The 21465-nt window shown below is 35.7% G+C and overlaps 1 protein-coding gene across 2 annotated transcripts in view; it reads right to left on the reverse strand.

Annotated features, from left to right (window-relative positions):
• LOC145674097 (inactive dipeptidyl peptidase 10-like) overlaps positions 1–21465 on the reverse strand; it is a 398407-nt gene that overhangs the window by 231215 nt on the left and 145727 nt on the right. For both annotated transcript variants that reach the window (XM_081743927.1, XM_081743924.1), the window contains exon 2: positions 19091–19304. In XM_081743927.1, the coding sequence (XP_081600053.1) occupies positions 19091–19304 (214 nt within the window). The remainder of the gene's footprint in view (positions 1–19090; positions 19305–21465) is intronic.

The following is a 21465-nucleotide window of genomic DNA, read 5'->3' on the forward strand; positions in this document are numbered from 1 at the left end:
GGTGGATACGTCAGAAAATCACGCCGTAATTCATTGATTCCGGCCATTACAACAACAACTGTATATCGTAAGTATCTTTACCTGTAGTTGGTCTGAATGCTTTACATAGTGCATAGTCAATGCACCGGATTACTTTTCAGAACTGGTGTTCAACGTCTTGGGCCAAAACATAATCCCTATCGCACACGATTTCCCCTACTCGTTCTCGTTAGCCCCGAGTGACTTTTTGGTTGTTCCCTACACTGAAATCTCCCTTGAAAGAGAAACAATTTGACAGCATTATAGACTTACGGGATAGCACAGTGAGTGAAATCTTGCGCATTCTAGAGCAGGCATTCCAGGACTGTTTCCAGCGGTGGAGACAACGTTAGAATCAGTGTGTAGCAGGATATTATTTTGAAGGGGGTCTCTGATGATGGTACAACATCAATCCGGCATTAAGTAAATGGCCATTGCATGCTAGCGAAGTACTAACAAACCTAGACTTACAAACAGCTTATGGAACAAAAAAGTCAAATATATAGCACTCAGAATTGTAAACAAAGGAAATATTCTTCTTAATATATCACACTTTATTTCTTCAAGACCCTATGTAAATAAATATTACATAAATTTGCTTTAATCTTCGAAAAACATTTCGTCAATTAGTTTTTAAGTAAATCAATGACGTTACTTAACAGTTCCCCCTTAATTTCCTTACTTATCCTGACATATAATTTTATTTTCAATATCAAATCGAAGATCAGTGATATATTCAATACTATTTTTTAAGGTAATGTTTGTCTATAATTATGTTTTTCAGTCAGCATGAATAGGTTGATAGGAATTGAGCTTACAAAATTGTAGTGTATGTTGTTCGTATCACTCTAATTTGATACTATAAAATTCCTCGCGATAATAGTTTCAACCCTACGTTCTCCCTGCGTCCTATTCTTCTACATCTTCCATATTAAGATTATGAATTGAATGATGGTTTCATATTTTCAAAATTTATCAAATTTTTGTCATTGGGGCACAATATGAATTTTTTATCCAATAACAGAAATTTTCATTATTGCTAATTTGACTTGACCGTTGAAATGGCCACTTGCCAGGTGAGGTCGCCAGCTTGTTACATCCTCTTTATTGAAGTGTTTATAGTTTTAAAAATTTCCTATAAAAATAATAATACTACTGCTGGTAAAAAGTGCTCACGCTTGAATAAAATTCTAATTGAGCTTTATATATTTATATTAACTTGAGGGCACTGAATCCAATGCAATTATTTCTGAACATATCCGACCATGGAGTCAAGAGAAAAATATCCCCAAAGTTGGAAACATGGAAGTGTCGCTTTTTCCCATGGCTAGTGTTCATGCTTGGATATATTTCTAATTGTGCTTTTTGTACTAATTTGAGAATATTGAAACCAATGAAACTATTTCTAAACATATCCGTCCATGGATTCACAAGAAAAAAAAATCAAATTTGGGATATAAATTCATATAAATATCTCAATGCTAAAGTCATTTTTCTCTTGATTCCACCCATAGGTATGTTTGAAAAGTGTTCAGTTGAGTTAAGGATCTCTAAATTAGTATAAGAACTGAAATGAAAAATGTATCGAAGCGCAAGCATTTTTACCACTCACATAAGCGGTAATCTAAGGATCCCGACTTTAAGGTCATTTTTCTAGTGACTCTATGAGCAAATATTTTTAAAAAATAGTTTCATTATTCATTCTCAAATTAGTACAAAATGCACAATTGGAAATTCACCCAAGTGTAGGAGAGACACTTTTTTTCACCACTGACATTAGCGTTCGCTGTTTATAATAATAATAGCTCCGAAGTAAAACGATAAAGATTTTCCCAGGCAGAAAGGCCTCAGTCTATGATAAAAAAAAATGTCAAAATGATTATAGTGAACGTTGATTTCCGTTTATAGAGAAGATTACTAGTTTATTTCCAATATAACTCAACTAACCAGATAGTTACTTTCAAAGGTTATTACAAACCCTTCGGTTATAACCCCTCTAACCACGGAAGGGTCCGAATGGGGTACTCGAGTTGCTGAACGACATGCATCAGATATGAAAGAAGGTGTGAAACTATGTGCATATGCAAATTTATAGCGGCTGAGGACAACATGAAGAAGCATGAGAGCCGGAAGAAGTATGGCTGACCATAGGGCTCAATAACACAGAAAGGTAATAAATTACACGTTCCGCGCGTGAATAGCCACAGAAATGAAGGTCAAATGTTGGGTAGTAGATGCACGATAAGGTCTGCTATATATTGGGGAATGTGAACATCATGGCTGCCACATCGAAAACGACCATCTTGAATTTGAATTCACAATGTAAAAGAGAAAGTGGATTATGTTGCATATCAAATGGCACTGAAATTTTACCAGGAGTTCATTGGCGTTAACCATTCTATGGTAACTCTATTGTGAGTTGAGAAGTGACATGCAAAAAGCACGCATAGAAAGTCTGTCAGTCTCACTAGTATGGCGCAAAAGTTAGAGTTTGGTGAACTCTGGTTTGCATACAGACCAAAGGAAAAGTGTGTTTATATTGCAGAATAGTTGAGAGTAAGGTAAAGATAGTCAAAGATCGTTAATTTCCTGCAAAGATGCCTGACATCCCTTTAAAAAATATTTAGGCGCTTGCTAGAAAATCAGCGAATATGTGCAAAGATGATTTGAAACTTTTTCTTCGGGAAGTATTTTGGCCACATGTGCATGAGAATCACATCTTGCTGCTGATTGATTCGTTGTCTGGTAACAAAGATGATAAACTGACACATTTCACTGTTCTAGCTAATATTGAGTTTCACAAGAAACTGATAACCCCATGCCCGTAACCACGGGGGGCACTGGTGGCCGGGCCCTACCTAAAATTTTACTGACCCCTCTAAAATTTTCTTGGTAGGTTTGCAAATGAACTATAATACAATTGGATCGCTTCCCTCTACATTTCTGGGCTGGCTACGGATCTGTCCCCTAAATGCATTAGACGTATTCTCGACGTTGGATTCTTTAGCACATATAAACAGTACGTGAGCATATCACGGATGCTGCGTTACATATTGATGGTTTTCATGTATAGCATCGTGACAACTTCATCCGTGTCCAAACTTTTACACACTTCCAGTTTAGTGCTCCCCGGTCACCAGTTTCAAACATGTCTTCTACATGGCTGGAAATCTTGAAGAGCATCCGAGAAAATTCCAGATTTCAATGTCCTTTTGTTTTGATTATAAAACATCATCGGATTGTCAGCAGCATCAGGCAATAATCCCTGTTTCGTCAAGTGTGGACATTATGAACAGCTCTTGTGCTTTCATCACACTCTAATAGATACTCTTCATATCAACTGTCCTTAATAGATTGGTACGGACCTTTATCAGTATACTTGCTTATGTGATGATATATGAGGTACTACATCAAAATTGTTAATTGTACTTGTAATTTACCTGACAACAACTATACATCTTTAACACTGCAATATTACTAGCTCTTTGTTTGTGCAAATACTCATTGTACTCTTTTTCTAGATGTGCGTCCCGTGCGAACATATTGCAGTTGCTTAGAGCATATACCCTTTTCCATACACTTATTAGAACATACTGGTACTTGTCGCTTTTTGCAGGTAGTGATTGCTGGTCATTTGTCGTGTCTTGAAAATGCACCAAACGGCGAACAGATTATTTCGACGTTTGTGCAAATATCCCCTCACGACTTTCTTGCATGTTACTTCTCAGCTCATAATAGTTACTGCAGAATGGTTAACACCAATCAACTTCTGGTAAGATTTCAATGCTATTTGATATGTCACATGACCTACTTTTTCTTTTACATTGTGAATCCAAAATTCAAGATGGCCACTTTCAATATGGCGGTCATGATGTTCGTGTTCCCCAACACACAGCAGATCTTATCATGCATCTACTACTAAACATTTGACCTTTATTTCTATGGCCATTCTTTAGCTTTCTGTGTTGTTGATCCCTATGGTCGACCATATTTCTTCCGGCTCTCATGCTTTTCCATGTTGCCCTCAGCCGCTATAAATTTGCATATGTACATAGTTTCACACTCTCTTTCATATCTGATACATGTCGTTTGACAACTCGAGTACCCCATTCGGGCCCTTCCCTGGTCAGTAAAAGTGTTTAATCTTTTCAAATGTGTTGACATATCAGTAACCTTGGATGGGGTGGAGCCATTTTAGCACGTTTCTCAGTAAGTATCTGAAAATTGCTGAAGTCTACTTCAAAGAAATACTTAAATTAATTTTCAACTACATGACAGAGAATTGTGTAATTTAATTCGTTCTTCCCAAGCTAAAGAAAGCTGCATCTCAATGTGTTATTTAACCCCAAACGAAACAGAGTTATACTCCAAAAAATATCTGTACTTGAATTCATTAGTTCATACTTGAATTCGTTCTCTCTAAGCTAAAGCAATATAAAAGAAAACTGTACTTGAATTTCTTCGCTCCAACTATACAAACTACTTTTTCTTTCTTTCTACGTCAATAGAACTGTACTTAAATTGACCCACTTTACGTTAAACAAAAATGCATCAAACTTGCTCTCTTTGTAACAAAAGAAACAGTGCTTAAATTCGTTGTCTCTTCAAGAAAGAAAATTACTGTATGTATACTTGTTCTTTCAGCGTCAAAGAAACTATATAACTACAAACACTGAACATAACTTTGTTCTCTCTTTGCCAGAGACAATTGCACATAAATCCGTTCTTTCTGTACAAAGAAAACTGTAAACTAAAGAAATTTTTAGTTAACGAAATTTAGCATCCCTGTTGAGCACAGCTACTACATAACATGCACCTATAAAATGAAATCTTACTACTTATCCGGTCTGCATCCAAGTTAGGTATTCTCATGGGGAATTGAACTTGGACCATTGACATTACAAGGACAAGTCACTTGAATATAATGGGATAGCAAATGTAGTTTTAATTAAGCTTGTTGTTTACGCCAAAGAAACCTGTAATTGAAATTGGTCTTCCTATAACGAAGAAAAGTTTACATAAATTGGTTATCATTAAGCCAAGGAAACTTTTACTTAAATTCTTTCTCTCTATATAAAGGAAAACTATACAAGAAGATCAATTTGGATTCCTGAAACGAAAAGACAACAGAGATGCCATTGGGTTGATGAGAATTTTATCGAAATGAGCTCTTGACATAAAGGAAAAGTTGTGTGTTTCCTTTATCGACGGGCATAAAGTTTTCTACCGGCTCAATTGGACCAAATTTCTGAAAATACTTAAAGAAATCAGTGTCAACTGAAGATGCCGATGACGCATTCGCAATCTTGTACATCGGACAACGAGTGAGGTTGCGTTTGAATCAAGGAGAAACCTATAGAGTGGATATTGGAAGAGGAGTCAAACCAGGATGTTAAATGTTACCCAAATTGTTCAATATTTACAGTAAAATTTTAATGAAGGAAATATTAATAGGAATTAGAGATTTGAAGACTGGAGGGCAAATAATTAACAAGATCAGGTATGCAGGTAAGACGGTTATTTTAGCTAGATCCGAGGAAGAACTACAGGAGATGATGGACAAAATAGTTGACTCAGGGAAACCATATGGAATAAAAATCAACATCGAAAAATCGAAAGTCATGAGAATATCCCGTGGCTACGCTCCCTTATGAGTCAGAGTAGAACACAATGAACTTGAAGAGGTTGATAACTCCTAATATCTGGGAAACATTTTGAAGAGAGGCGATTGCTGTACTAAAGAGATTAGGTCAAGAATTGCCATAGCCAAACAAGCATTCCACGAGAAAAGATCACTCTTAACTAGCAGGCTTAATACTGGACTAAGAATGAAGTAGGTCAAGTGCTATGTGTGGAGTAGAGAGTATTACGCAGAGAATTGAACATTAAGGAAGTTAGCAAAGAAATATTCTAAGAGCTTCGAAATGTGATGTTGGAGGAAGATAAAATGGGCAGAGAGTACTACACGAAGATGTTTTAAAACGCTTTTTGTCAGCATACTTCGTACGAAGGCTAATTGGATTGCACACATCTTGCAAAAAATTGTCTTCTTCACCTCAATAGAAGAAAAAATGGAAGAAAAGCTAGGATTAGGAAGAACAATAGAACTGATCAACGATTTGAAAAATATAAGAAAATATTGGGAGTTAAATAAGGAAGCTGAAGATCGAGAAACATGGAAGAAACATTTCCAGCTGATTTCTATAATGATATCAAGCTGTATTTAAATTCGTTCTTTAAACCATAAAGACAAGTTGGAGCGGCGTATTCTCTTTTGTTGCTGACTGTACTTATTATTCATTATTCAGAGATTATCCTCCTGTGTAGTGGATCATAACCTCCAACGTTAAGCTTCCCTTGATAGCTAGTCTATATGGTTTAAAAATAACTTCCGTCCTGTCTTAAGTGTTAATTAGGGTAAAAGAAATCAATACTGGTTTCTTTCTCAGAAAAGAGGCTGCAAATTAATTTTCCAATGACGCCACTAGCAATAATCAGCTCTTCCAAAGGAAGTTCGATTTTTTAAAAAAAGACCTTAGTATACCTAAAAAGTGTACATTTCACGTAACTCTAATATCCAACCTTCAAAATATGTAATAGTTGCGGATTGCACAAACGTGTAGGAAAGAATGTTTGGGTATTCTTAATTATAATTATAAAATAAACCCATTCATTCATAAATATACGTTTCGCGCCACCCCTCTTTACTGTCTTTTGCAGACTTTATTTTATGTATCACACAAAGAAAAAAACTTAGGCTACATGCGTAAATCATGTAGGTTTTGTACTTAACGTACGACTTAGCAAACGTATAACTAAAAACGTATATTCTATAATTCTTTCCGTATAAGTGTTCCGTCTATAGTACTTTCTCTATGAAATAAAGAAATGTGTACAGGGTGTTGCAGGGTGGCGAAAACGTGAAATAACTCTAGTTCAAAAGTTCATAGCTCCACTACTATCGTAGTTGGGCCAAGATATCACTGAGGAGCTGGTATGTGAACTATCCAAATATTCATGTTTAAGAATGCTCCAGTAATTACTTGCACACTAATTTTTAGAGACGTAGGTGAAGAGTGATCAACTAGCCCCAAACAGCCTCTCTAAAAATGATTGTGCAAGTACCGGAAGTTCTGAAAGATGGACATTTGGATAGTTCACATACTAGTTCCTCAGTGATGTCTCGACCCTACTACAATCGGTCGTATAGTAGCGGAACAATGTTCATTTTTTCACGTTTTTTTTGCACCCTGTAACTACGAAACTATACATTTCCGACCGCGTGACCATATGATTTTTCCCCTTATTTTGATATGAGGAATCATTCCCTAAATATTTTGACAAATTTTTGAAATATCCTGTGTAGGCGGTCAGAATCTTACATACAGATGAACGTATATAACATATAGCCGACGTAAGTAACATACGCATACGTATATAATATACGGAAGATTGTTAGATGTCAGACATCCTGCAGCGACATGATGTAACATCTAAAAGCGATAAAAAAAGGTAGTACATATGTAGTAAATAGATAACATGCTCAGTACACATTTCTGCAGTAAACTTACGGATTCTGTATATTTGTACTACAATATACCACTGTCTCCTAACAGTGAAACACAGATGTCTAACACTGACGTACATCTACCTGTAAAATAAATGTATAAACCAGTTTGAAAATGCTTCTCTATGAACATTAGATCTTTTTAATCTTTATGGAGATAGAAATGAAATGAAATGAAATTTTTGAGTTTTACGTCCCACGGTTATGCCGGTTAGGCTAAAGGAGACGATGATGATGAGTAATGAATGAAATGGTGGAATGAAGAAAGTGGGAGGAAACGGGAGAACCCCGAGAAAACCCACGCACACGGTGTTTGTCCACCACAAAGTTCACTTGGCGGGAGCAGGGTTTGAACCCGAGACCCCTAGCACCGGAGGTGAACGCTCTACCACTGAGCCACCGCGGCCCCTTTATGGAGATAGAGTCACTTCTGCCCATCAAATAGGCAAACCAAGTTCATAATTATACATCGCTCATCGCAGAAAAGGTGAAATCATGTGAGGTCCATCTGTTTTGGGGAAAATAAATTATAGTTCATTAAATTACAAAAAAGTGGATAAAAAGTAGAGAATAATATACTTTGTAATTAACTATTAAAAATTGCGTACAAGTTCCCAAGTTAACCAGACAAATATTATGACATGTCATCAGCATCTGTTTTACTTTATGAATGTTCTGTTCTTCTCTCTACTGTTTAATCTTTGTCTTTTCTGTAGCAGCTGCAGTTGGCGAGAAAACAAATGAATACTATTTCTCTTATATGCTATGCTATGCTCAGCAATTTTATTTTAAATAGATTCAACCACTTTGCTTTTAGTTGGTATCATCAGGAAAAACTTGGCTTTATACAAAGGTAAACGTGAATCAATGCGATTTAGAAAATACTGTATTCTGTATACTGTATTATGACACACAATGGGGGATTTAAGGATTTTGCCACCTTGGACAATTTATGGCCAAAGGCGCACTTACTCGTCAGATTGAGCGTGTTAAGTAGTTTGCCAACTGTAGTGAACGCTGGGTCAAACAGTTTAGTGGACGTCACGCAACGCTTCCTGACCGATATTTTCTCTTTTGAGGCCCATATCTGAGTTCTGCTGCCCTAGGTAGTTTTTTTTTTTTTTTGTATGCAAGGGTGGCATCATTTGAGGATAACAGGGGACAATTACCCACTCTAAGTTTGAAAAAGAACTCCTATGTCAGTTTATAGTCTTGCACCTCCCCTCTAAGGTAAAATCTGAAATGATGCCACTGCTTGTTTGTCTATCCGGAAATCCGACACTGATGATATTTACAAAGTACGGAGGAAACAATACTGATTAACATGCGAACATATTTATATTTCATTATGCGAATCAAGGTGGCGTTGTCAGTAAGGAATCTACTTACCAGGGGCGGATCCAGGAGGGCGATCGGAGCGATCACCCCCTAGAAGACGAAACTTTCTTATTTTATATATAAATAAAACCCATCCCAGAGTTTGGAGCTCCTAAAAGTAGCTCTAAGTAGCAGTATTACAACCCACTGCCTCTCCCAGAAGTCCGTCCTGGATCTGTCCCTGCTACTTACGAAATGGTTAGAATTTATTTCTTTTATTCTAACTGCATTGTAATGAACTCAAAAGTTTGCCTAGTCTCTGTGAATGGTGTTTGTCTACCTATGGAAACTAGGGTGGCAAAGACACAGACGAGGAATATACAGACTACAAACTCTCACAAAAACTTTAAATCACGGGATGGGACTTGAAGAAGGTTCCCGAAGAAGAGGAAGGAGAAGTTGTAGACAACAGTCGCATTAGAGTCCCCAAATAAGTTTAGAAAAACGATAGGAAGGAAGTTTATATATTATCTTATACATATTTAATCATGCTTGATTCCAATCTAAAATTAGCAAACATCTATACCCTATACGCAAGACTAGAAATCTGTGTTTTTGAATGAACAAAGGAGGTGGGCTGATAAGGGCCATTTTTCGCCCATCAGGCCCGAGATGTGAAATGCATGGTTTCCAATAGTATACCTCATAAAAATAAGAAAACAAATATATTTTGATGGAAAGCGCTATAAGTGAGAGGTAAAAAATAAAATAAACAAAGACGTAAGTCGTGTGTTAATGAGGAACGTAAACAGTAATGTCATGAGTTGGCATCCGAGAAAGCAACAGTAAATAGAACACTAACGGCAAGAATAAGAAGAATGAAGTCTACTACGACTATGAGATCAATATATTACATCGGAAATAATCAAGCATAGATAATAATCAGATAGCTGGAGACACTTGTAGCTAGTTTGCAGATTAGGCATCGTGCTTTCTGTTGTCATCCGAATCGCCACTGGACCATCCTGCAGCGGCATCTTGTAGTGTATGAGTATATTCTAGACTCGGTTTCTTAACTGCGGTGGAATTGTGGCGCTAGTAATCCAGAAACCATAGTACGGAAGCAACATGCCCACAACATCCGACGACCCGTGCGCCTACTTTACATTGACAGTACCACTGAACTCGGAGAACAGAAGCATCGTCATGATGTATGTACAGAGAGTACATACCCTTGTCACTTAAGTGCTCGTGAGTGTAAGGATCGGAGACATCAGGTAACGATTGTTGGTCGTTGTTTTTCATCTTTCCCTCAGTATTGCAATATAACGTATTAATGACTTCCCACCGGTACTTCATTGACGCGTGGTATGTATGATTCTTCGATATATATATATCTATTGCAGAATTTCATGCCATTCTGCGACTGGTTTTCCTGCTCGCACTTTTACTCATACCACTTTCAGAAATGACACGCCTTCTCAATACTCCATAACGTGCTGTCTCTATTTTTGCTGCCCTACACACATATCCGCGCAAACAATACATTTTCTTTATATATCTTATTGACATGCTGAGCATGTATTTTCAGTCACAATCAGTAACTTACATCAGAGCTAGAGTATCCAGTTGAACTCGTACATTACAGCGTATAAACGGTATTCATCGCTCTATACTCTCGCGCAATACATTTTGTTCTCTAATAGGTAGAAGGACACACTGAACCAAAATCAGTTAGTACTCATATCAAAGGTTACACAGTGTTATATTATGACGAGTCAGATTTATTTTGGTTCATCGACTCCTTCTTCCTATAAGCCTCCATCAAAGACAGCAAACATTACCAAAATGTCGCAAAACGCTGAAACGGACTCTCTTTGAGCACTCATTTCTATGACTTACTATTTTCTTTATCACGTATCTATTATTTTTACATATGCAACATATCTTCTAGTATACAAATACATTGCAAACTTGTCGGAATCGGACACTTCATTTTTCCGTTGTCTGATGGGCGAAAAATGGCCCTTATCCGCCCACCTCCTTTTAATTTTACTATCTAGTCTGTTCCTATTCAATATTCTTTCATGTTAATTGCAAAGAAATATAAATTACTCAGAATAAGGCATAAGAATAGGTAAAGCAGGCATAAATTACTGAGAAACTTATAACATTAAAAATATCTCCAACTATTTCGTCGCCCTTGTAAATTTAAAAATGATACAAGATAATAAAGCATTTTTCATATTCAGTGTTTTATTCAAAAGTATATCCCGAAATACTCTTAATCATAATATTTTCCTAAACTCATTTATGCATTTGGTTGAATTAAGTTCATTGTGTTAGTTTTAAGAGATAAGAACTTACCGTAATGCAATGACTAATGGCAAAAAGGATTTCCAGTGGAGAATATTTACTGAGATTCAAGAGACGTAAAGAATGATCAAGGGTGATTCTTAAATTAAAAAAAAAAATAATAATTTCACTGCTTGAATATGATAACGCAAATCGTCTGAATTAAGGAAGATTGTCTGTTTAGATTAATTAATTTATAACCATAAGCTGTGAGATTTAAGCATAAATTTAACAAGTTGTGGAAAGTTTTTCACCAGTTGTTCCTGATGTATAATTTAAAATAAGTAATAGGAAAACTGGCAAGAAGTTTGCGGTCAATTAAAATCTTTTATGAATCCACAATCTTTCCTTTTTTTTAATTCTTAGCAAGCAAATTATCAATTTGTATCTATGGTTTATTCATAAAGTATTAAAATTGCGACTTCAGCGTTGGCGAATTAAAAATTTTAACACTATCTTCTTCAAAACATTGAATTCTTTCTTTTCATATACGGTACCGTCATTACTCGTCTTAAGGGATAAGAAAAAGGAAGCAACATTGATAGGATGTTGCCAATTGTTTCTAAGTTCCGTCACTAAGTTTATAGTGACTAATATCATAATTACAATAGGAAAGAACGAGAAATAAGACAGTTTTAATCAAACGCGCTATTCAATCCGTCAGTATACTCGTAAAATTTCAGTACATTGTAACACAGTAAACTAAAAATTTTAAATTTAAAATCAGAATTATCATGGATAGGCAATATTTTGACTCAATATTTTAGCCATCCCTTCTGATATCAATTAAAGACAAGTCCATAAAATCGATTAGTGTTCATAAGGATAATTGTGGGATGACTCATAGAATTGCTTAGCCCTTATATCAGTTTTCTGTACCATCAGGTATTTTACTACCTACTGGTTGCAAGGGCAATTCTGGCGTTCAGAGAACAAAGAAAGTGACTTATATTTATCAAATTGTGAGAAAAAGAGACATAAGGTTTATATACTATGCTTAAATACAGGGTTAACACTGGTTTATTTCTTTATATTGTAAGTGTTATTTACAATAGCAGGCCATCAATCTGAAAGGAGCTTCAGATAGAGATCTTAAACATGAAATACGTCCACAATAACCAAAAGTGGTCCTAATTCCTTTGTGCACTGAATGTAACAATTTAGTATTTGCGCTGTAGCTATTGACTTGGAACCGTGTTCGATTCCCAAATGGAAATTATGTGGTTCAAATCCCACATTAGTCTGTAGGACCACGTCTCATATTGTCGATGAAGGAGCGTAGTCTGGTAACTCAGGAACATGGTTATGACCACCACATTTTATCATTTAAACTGCTCTGTCAACTATGAAATATTTTTAATATTAATGGATATATGAAAGTCCAGAAAATGGAACATGTTGGAGTCAGTAGCACGGTGCAACGTTAAACGAGACACTTTAAATTGCCTCTCTTGTAAAATTATATAAATCAAGATACGTTGACGACATGGTTTTATTAGTAAAAGCATTCCTTAAACTTCAAACTAGTCATTTCCAACTGTTTATTTACACTCTTTTATGGTTGGAGAAATGACGCGACACGACAAAAAACGATAGGAGACGAGATAAGAGAATGAAATCCGGAATTGTTAACAACGAAGGGGTAGACATGAACCTCAAATGTTTTAATTGTAAAATCATCGAAGCTTCTGTTTGCGTATAACCACTGACTTTATCAACACTAGTTTCTTAGTCTCAACCAGTATGCTCGTGTGGTTTACTTAGCCCGGAAGAAGGAAATTTTGACTTCAGAGAACATAAAGTTGTACACGATTAATGATTATTTCAGAAGATTTTCACACGGTGAAGGGGACTCCAATACACAGTGGGGAAAATCAGTAGCGCGAAAATATTGGTAAATCACGTTGAATACTCAGGGATTACAGATGTAACGTTATGTCCAGAGAAGGGGTAGTTCGGAAAAATCTCCCCTCCGGACTACCATATGAAATCATCACTTATCATGATTGCTCAAAAACAATCAATTGCGGGATAATGACTCAATGATAGATGCTCACTACCTCTAATGCGTGGGATCCTTTGTTCGATTACCGGCCAAGTAAATTTGTGTTGCACAGCATCGTCTCCGTGGGTTTTCTCGGAGTACTCCCGTTTCCTCCCACTTCCTCATTCCATCAATTTTTCTACTATCACAGACTTGCTTCAATCATCGTCTCCCTTTGCCTAAATGGTATAATCGTGCGACATTAAACTCAAATATTTAATTTCATTTTCATTTCCAAACCAATCAACAGCTATCGAGTTCGCTTAAATTTGAGAAATACCTGTCTTTTTTCGTCTGAATGATAAAAAATTAAGTTTCCACAGCTTTGAAATTACTAGTGCCATAGTAGGAAGCCTGATTAATGTATACCTGAGTATCAGATTCGCAGTAGGTAGCGTGGTTATTATACAGCATCATTGTTAAAGTTTACAAATAATCGTTTTTTTTTTTTCGAGAGCTACGGGTGAAGAATTACCATCACCCATATCATTTTGTTCAGCACAATGAGATTTATCGAATAGTATGTCTCATGTTTGGACTTGTTTTAGTTCAATGCTAATAATATTGCTGAATTTTATAATTATTAGGGATTCTGCTAGGGAAATAAACTTGTTATGATATTATTCGAGAAAAAACTGTATTCCAAGGAGCCTGAGAGAAAAGGATATGATGAAAAGAAAGAAAGAGAGAGAAGAAGAAGAGGACAATATAATTATTAAACTGGATAACTAACCAGTCAAGATAAAGATGTTAGTTAAGGACCGTGCTTCTGTACTTTTGAAACTATTATTATTATTATTATTATTATTATTATTATTATTATTATTATTATTATTATTATTATTATTATTATTATTATTATTATTATTACAAATTAGAGAAAATTTTGTTTTGGGGATTGTTTCCATATAATAGAGTAAGAAAAAGATTTTCGTACGTCATTGGCTGGAAACTATGATAATAGAAGTAAATACATTAACAGATAGTAATGACAGCTAAACCTTTTAAGCATTTCAGTATGAAGCACAGGATTGAGCAAGAATAAAATAAATAAATAATTATTACAAGAAATAGTGTTCTTATGTAATCAAATGGTTTGCGTTCGATTCCTGGCGTGAGATAATCTGGTTCTGATCCCACATTAAGCTGTAGGTCACGTCCTTATATAGAATTGGAACAGAAAGAAACACTGAACTCTACTCTAACCGATCAAGTAAATGATTTGTGCTCTTGCTTTTCTTTGCGTCTGTTTGTGCCGATGAGATACAGATTTTCTGTAGTTGATTTATATGGAGGCAATTTGGGGAATTAACTGTGTTAAATAATAGCAAATTTAACATCAATGACAATGAAAGTCAATGCACTAACTGCGCATAAGTTAGCTAATTGTGCAGGAGCTATTTGGCCATATTCCGTCTATAGTGTAATAACAAGGAGTCTTACTTTTCTTGTTATTCAAGGTAAGAAAGCGACTTTGATGATAAGTCAATTCTGCTGTATAAAGAATTGGCGCCAGAAAAACATGCAAAGTTATGTTTGAAAACATCACATCCCACTCATATGTCAAAAGAGAAAAAAACTTTACAATCCTTAAATTCGTTTCTGTATTTTTCCTTCCTGTCCATCAAATGTTCTCTTTCATTGTCTAAAGAGGTCTGTCATTATTGTCAGTGACTGCTGCAAAACAATGGGATGAGTCAACAAAAACGTCCTTGGAATAATGAGCACAGGGTTGGGAAAGGCTTCTGCTTTTCACGAGACCAGAACTGAAAACAATTAAGAGATATATGGGTATTATTAAACCTAGCAAACAGTGTCTGCCATTGTCCCATTAAGACATAATATTAAGCCCACACGTTTATTGGGGTTTCGTCAATCTGCACTGTTTATTTTCAATTTACCCTTTAAAAAATAAAAAAATTAAACAAGCAGTGTTTTTATGTTGCAGATAATGGAGCATACGAAGACCATTAGCATGGCAATCATTGAATGAGGCTTTTCTCTCTGAAATAAACATCAACTAGAAGGGTTCGGATATTTTAGTACAGACCTCCCTGGTGGACAGATTATTAAAAGCACATTTGTGTACTTTAAATACACGAGCCATATGAAGAACAAAGAAGCATATATGTATTTGAATAGATTCAAGTTTAAAAGCGTTTTCTATTTTGATTACTAGAGTTAGGTATTAAATGTTTAAGGAAAAACGATTTATTCACTAATTTGCCTCTTTGACTGATAAACACATTGCTTTTAATCAAGTTGAAACTATGACATTCAAGTTCTATGAACAACTTCGCGTGTGAATCTATAGATGAATTCTTTTGTTAATCTATATTAACGAGGCATTCAGCTTTTTTGGAACGGAATGTTGTGAGAGTGCCACTATTCAGCTCAACCTCGAAATCTATGAACTAAACACCAACATAATTGCTTTCGATTACATTTACATATTAACACCTTCACCATCTCCAAGCTATGCTTGGAGTGTATGATATGATAAGAATTCTGCTTGAAGTGGGTACTGTAATCCAAATTAATTTCAAATGGATCAGCCGCTTTCCCGTGATGCGATCATATACAAAAGATAATATCGATCTTGGCATTTATTTTTACCCCTTCTCACTCCTCACGTCGATAAGGGTTGAGTTGGAGTCTCACTATTCATCTCAGCGACCCCGAAATCTATGGATTGGACACTAATATCATTCATTTTCGATTATTCTTACATGCCACTCCATAACTACCACCTATGGTGCAAAAAGGTGCCTTGCTCCCAAAATAGCTATTTCTTAGAAAGTATTTGAAGTTCTTGCCGAGAATATGTTTATATAGGGTGTATCAAAACAACACCGACAACGTTGTTTCCTAACACCAAGATAAATCAAAAAGTATAGACCAACCTGGATGCACAAACACTTCCTTTCGGAGTTATAGGCGCCGAAAACATGAAAAAAATGAACTTTAAAGGTCCATAGCTCAAAAGCTATGGGACCTATAATATTCGGGTCAGGACTTCACTTAGGAACTAGTATGGAACCTATCAAAATATCAATGTTTCAGAATCCTAAAGTACTTCCTCAACAATTTTTATAGAGGTAGTTGGTAAGTACTTCAAATTATATACCTTAGCCAAACTTTCTCTATAAATATTGTTGCGTTAGTGCCTTAGGATTCTGAAACATGGATATTTGGATAGGACACATATTAGTTCGTAAGTGAAGTCTTAACTCGACTACGGTAGGTTCCATAGTTCATTTCTTTAATGTTTTCGGCAGCCTATAACTCCGAAATGAATCATTTGTGCACCCAAGTTGGTCTATACTTTTTCTGTTATCTTAGTGTCAGGAATCACCTCCAAAAACGTCTATGATATAATGAATTATGAAAGCATAGATGAATAAATAATCAAAAATCCATGTAGAGATACTAAAAATCGCACTTTACTAAATCCACACTTCTCTTTACGCTATCTTTGAAATCTCGAACCTCTATATAAGTCACAATATTCATCTTTTTAGAATAGTAATATCTTCATTTTCTGAAAGGTCTACTACATAATTTGAAACGTTTCCCCGTCCATAATTATACTTAAATACATATATTGGCAGGGTGGATAACAATTGTCAATTCTTTTTCTATTGTAAAACAATCTCAGAAACAGGTAATTAAACTAAAATAACCAACGTTGGAGCTTAGGAAAAGGTACGGCTGCCAATCTGCTTTTGGTTTAGTGATGAGTCGTCAAAACCTCTGATCCCATTCTTATTATTTCTGGCTTTCTAACCCAACATTCCTACTGTTCTAAATAAAATAATTTAAATTACCTAATGATATTTGATCAACCCAAATACTTCTACTGAGAATCGAACCTGGGATCTAGAATTAATAGGCATATAAGCAACTCAATTATGTAGGTTTAAATCATAGTCTGAACGTAGAGATGGAAGGGTATTTATACTTTGTAGCTCATATCCGCAAAGCATTCTCTTTAAGATGAAAAACTTTTACCCAAATACGATAAATAAGATAGAAGTTATGTCATTTCAAACATTTGACTGCAGAAGTCACTACAACGTATTAATGCCGGAGGCAAACGAAGAAGTGAAAGTCACCATCTCGTAGATAGGTCAAAAGCACATGAACAGAGGAAACTTACGAGCACGTAGTTCGGTCGGAAGCTTATGAAGAAGAAAATGTCATTATCATGGAGTTAGGTCGGAAACACGAGAAAAAGGAGAGGTCACTACTACGTAAGTAGATCGGAAACATATGAAGAAGGAGATGTCAATACTACGTAGGTACTTGTAGATCGGAAGTACGTGAAGATGGGGGATCTCAGTACCTCATTATAAGCCCGGAAACGTATGAAGAAGGGAAAGTTACTACCACTAAGTTGATCGGAATCTTGTGAGAAAGAGAATTTCACTATCACATTGATAGGTTGAAAGCATGAGAAGAAAGGAATATTACTGTCACATAGGTAGGTCGGAAGCATGAGAAGAAAGGAATGTTACTACCACGTAGGTAGGTCGGAAATATGCGAAGATGGGAATTCAATACTACGCAGACAGGCTGGAAACATGTGAAAAAGAAAATCTCACTACCACGTTTGTAAGTCAGCATTGAGAAGTTAAGGAAGGGTTTGAACCACTGTTGTGCATTCAAAAACTTCCCATCAGGAACCGAACCCAGAACATCATGCAAAAAATTAAAAGAAATCTTTGAGTTTTACGTCCCACGATTATGCCGGCTAGGCTAAAGGAGACGGTGATGATGAGAAATGAATAGAATGGTGGAATGAATAAAGTAAGAGGAAACAGGAGAACCCCGAGAAAACTCACGCACATAGTGTTTATCCACCACAACGTTCACTTGGCGCGAACTGTAATCGAACCAGGGACCCTAAGCACCATAGGTGAACCCTCTACCGCTGAGCCACCGAGCCCCCCCCCCCGGACAGCATGCACTACAGCGCGTATGTTATCAATTTTTTCTCTGCATCGACTTTTAATTCATTTTATACTATGGTCTACGAAAATTCCGACAGAAACACGAACATAAAAATCTAGCACTGTTTAAACTTCCATATTCTTCAGTGAGATTCGAACTCACGATAAATTGTTCCTTGCGATGCAATGCCCAACAACCGAGACTATTCTTCTATTGCTACTAGCAGCCACTAGCGAAGGGAAGAGGATTACGCTGGAGATAGTAAAATCTCTACCCACTTAAAGGGGCCATAAAATTGTTTACTTATTAAACCTTTACTTATCCTATAAAGTTTGTTGTATACTGATTGGACTTAGTTATTTTCGCTTTCTAAATTATAAGAAAAGTAGAATAGTGGGGCTCTTTGCTTTTTAAAATTAATATCTAAAAACTAGAGCTTTTATTTTGTGTGTATCTTCCATCCACACCCTTCCTTTAAAATTCCATGCGAGTAATTCTTAATTCTCATTCAGTTCAGGGAGAGTAACAAACATACACATTAACGACAATTATTGTCCCAGTATTTCGTCCTTTCAACGTACAAATGCTTAACAAAATTTTCAATTCAATTCACACCCGCAAAATAATCACTTGAGAAAATCTTCGCTCTAAGTAAAGAAAAATAGGAGACAGCCATTTTAGGAAAATCCTACAAACACGACAGTCTACCTACAAGTTTGCCGGAACATAAGGGAATGGAGTGTATTGATGAAAAAAGAAAAACATGGAGAGAAAAATTGCAAAGCATTTCGTAGCAAACGTGAGAGGAATAGCTGAAGATGTTCTCTCTCTCTTACCTGATATCCAGGATCCGTTGAAACGTGGAACTTCGCATTCTCCGCTGGTGATGTTTTTCAGGAGGAACTTTTCCCCTTTGACCCGTGGCCCTTCGTCAGGCGGTGACAAAAGTGCAATGGAGAACACTATGAGACCAAGAACGACGAGGATCACAAGAAGAGCAATCAAGATACCTCGCCAATTTCGCTGATTCGGCGTTGAAGCCACCAGCTCCTGTAATACAAACAATACAACACGTCATGTTAATTGATGTTTCTTCCTTGCTTCATAAATAACTCTAACTATTGCACTCTAATAAAGATTTCAAGTGAAATTACTGTACAGCGTACTAGAGATTAAAGTGTATAAAAGGATACGTTTCCATTTTGTTTTTTACATAATGTACAGAAAATATACGACATTCATAACAAGTCCCATTACTGGAGTTGAGGTACAATAATCCAAACAAAACTTGGATCGAAAATATTATAGATTTCTTGCAGAATTTGATGATTGGATTGGAGAACATTTCTTTTAGCGAAGCGGCTATATGCGCTGTGGACCTACAGTTTAACTTTGGGTTTTGAAACACATGAACTCCCAGCGGACATCGAACCCGGATCTTCCATAACAAGGTAGCGTACATTAATCTATTCAAAAGGAGGACATCTTGACCTATTATCAGTGCGATTCTAGTGTATGTAGGTACGGCGAACATAAGGCATCTATGTTCGATAATGAACTCGCATTATGAGGCAATTGGAAAACTAATCCAATCAGCAAACCCATTGCAACCAAAGTAAAACATACAGATTTCGTTCTCATGCAAATAATCTTCTGTTCCTTATGTTTACATGAAATACAGTTAAATATGAAAGAAAGTAACATCCATTTTTAAGAATTGGAACTCCCTCATGGCTACATGGTCACCATATGTTCTCTCGGCGTGGGTTCGATTCTCGGTGAGGGCTCATGTGGCTCAGATCTCAGTGTCATAAAAGACGTTAAACTCTGGTTCAATCAATCAATCACTTCTAGAACTAAAATAATTAAAATTAAACAGAATGGAGGGGAGGATAATTTTCTAAACGCTAAGTCAAAATTTCCATTACCATCTATAATTTCGAAACCCGTAGCGACGTTGTTGATTATGCATATCTAACCACTGAACTGCACAGGTTCAATCCCTTGTAGAGGCGGATAGTTTCTTGTTTACTCTCTTTCAAATGTAGCTCAGAGGTTTAATTTACTTTCACAAATGGATATCTGGGAAAACCCGTTTCATAAAGGGGATCCAGGCATCGCTTGGACCACAACAGCTCCTATATGTGCCAATATCATGGAACCGAATGGCCCACAATGGACTGTTCTAAATGAGAGGCGTGTCTTTACATTTTATTTAGTAGCTCATTTATCTTTTATTAATGAGTTTAATTACCCTTCTATTCATTAGCCCGTTTATCTTTTATTTACGAGCTCATTTATCTTTCATTTTTGAACTCATTTATCTTTTATTTATGAACTCATTTATCTTTTATTTATGAGCTCATTTCACTTTATTTATGAGCTCATTTATCCTTTACTTGTGAGCTCATTTATCTATCATTTATGAGCGCACTTATCTCTCATTTATGAGCTCATTTACCTTTTATTTATGAGCTCATTTATCTTTTACTTATCTGTTCATTTAAACAAATTTCAGTATTTAGAGATTAGATAATAAAGTACCATACATATGACTTCCCGCTGATATGGTTAATGAGGATGTTAGTTATTTTATTGCAGAGATAATACCAAATCTTACATAATTAGTGGTAACAATTATCGTGAATTTGGATGATTAGAACCTTGAGGATGTCATGGGTAGTAGAACTGGTGGTCAGCTTTTGAACTGAAATAAGTAAGTTTTTCTATAGCGGGAAAAAAATCCTATATTGAAACTGTTCTTATAGCAAATCTTTAGTATAAGCACAAATGCGTACTCTATATACATTAACGACATAACAAATCAACTTCATCATCACGTACATTTTAGTTTTTACGTTTAATGTCAAGTTTCTTCCATTTACGAATATTTTTTGTTGTAATTAGCAATTAGAGCTTTTCTAAATGAAAATTTGACTAATTTGAAACTCAGACTTTGATGACTCACAATTCGAAAAGCAAACGACAGTACACTACAACATTTAATATGTCTACTTAGCTTATTTAAATTTAACATCATACCAAGATAAATATATTATAAGACAAAGTAAAAATAACAAAATAATTAAAACAAATTGTAAATACATTTAAAATAACTTACTTTGAGATTGTAGAAGTAATATACAATCTTGTTTTCTATAAGATTGAATGAGTTACATAGTTTCCTTAGAATATAATCAAACTATTTATA

The sequence above is a fragment of the Thermobia domestica genome, chromosome 2 (assembly GCF_964235325.1).
Source record: "Thermobia domestica chromosome 2, izTheDome1.hap1.1, whole genome shotgun sequence".
NCBI lineage: Eukaryota > Metazoa > Arthropoda > Insecta > Zygentoma > Lepismatidae > Thermobia > Thermobia domestica.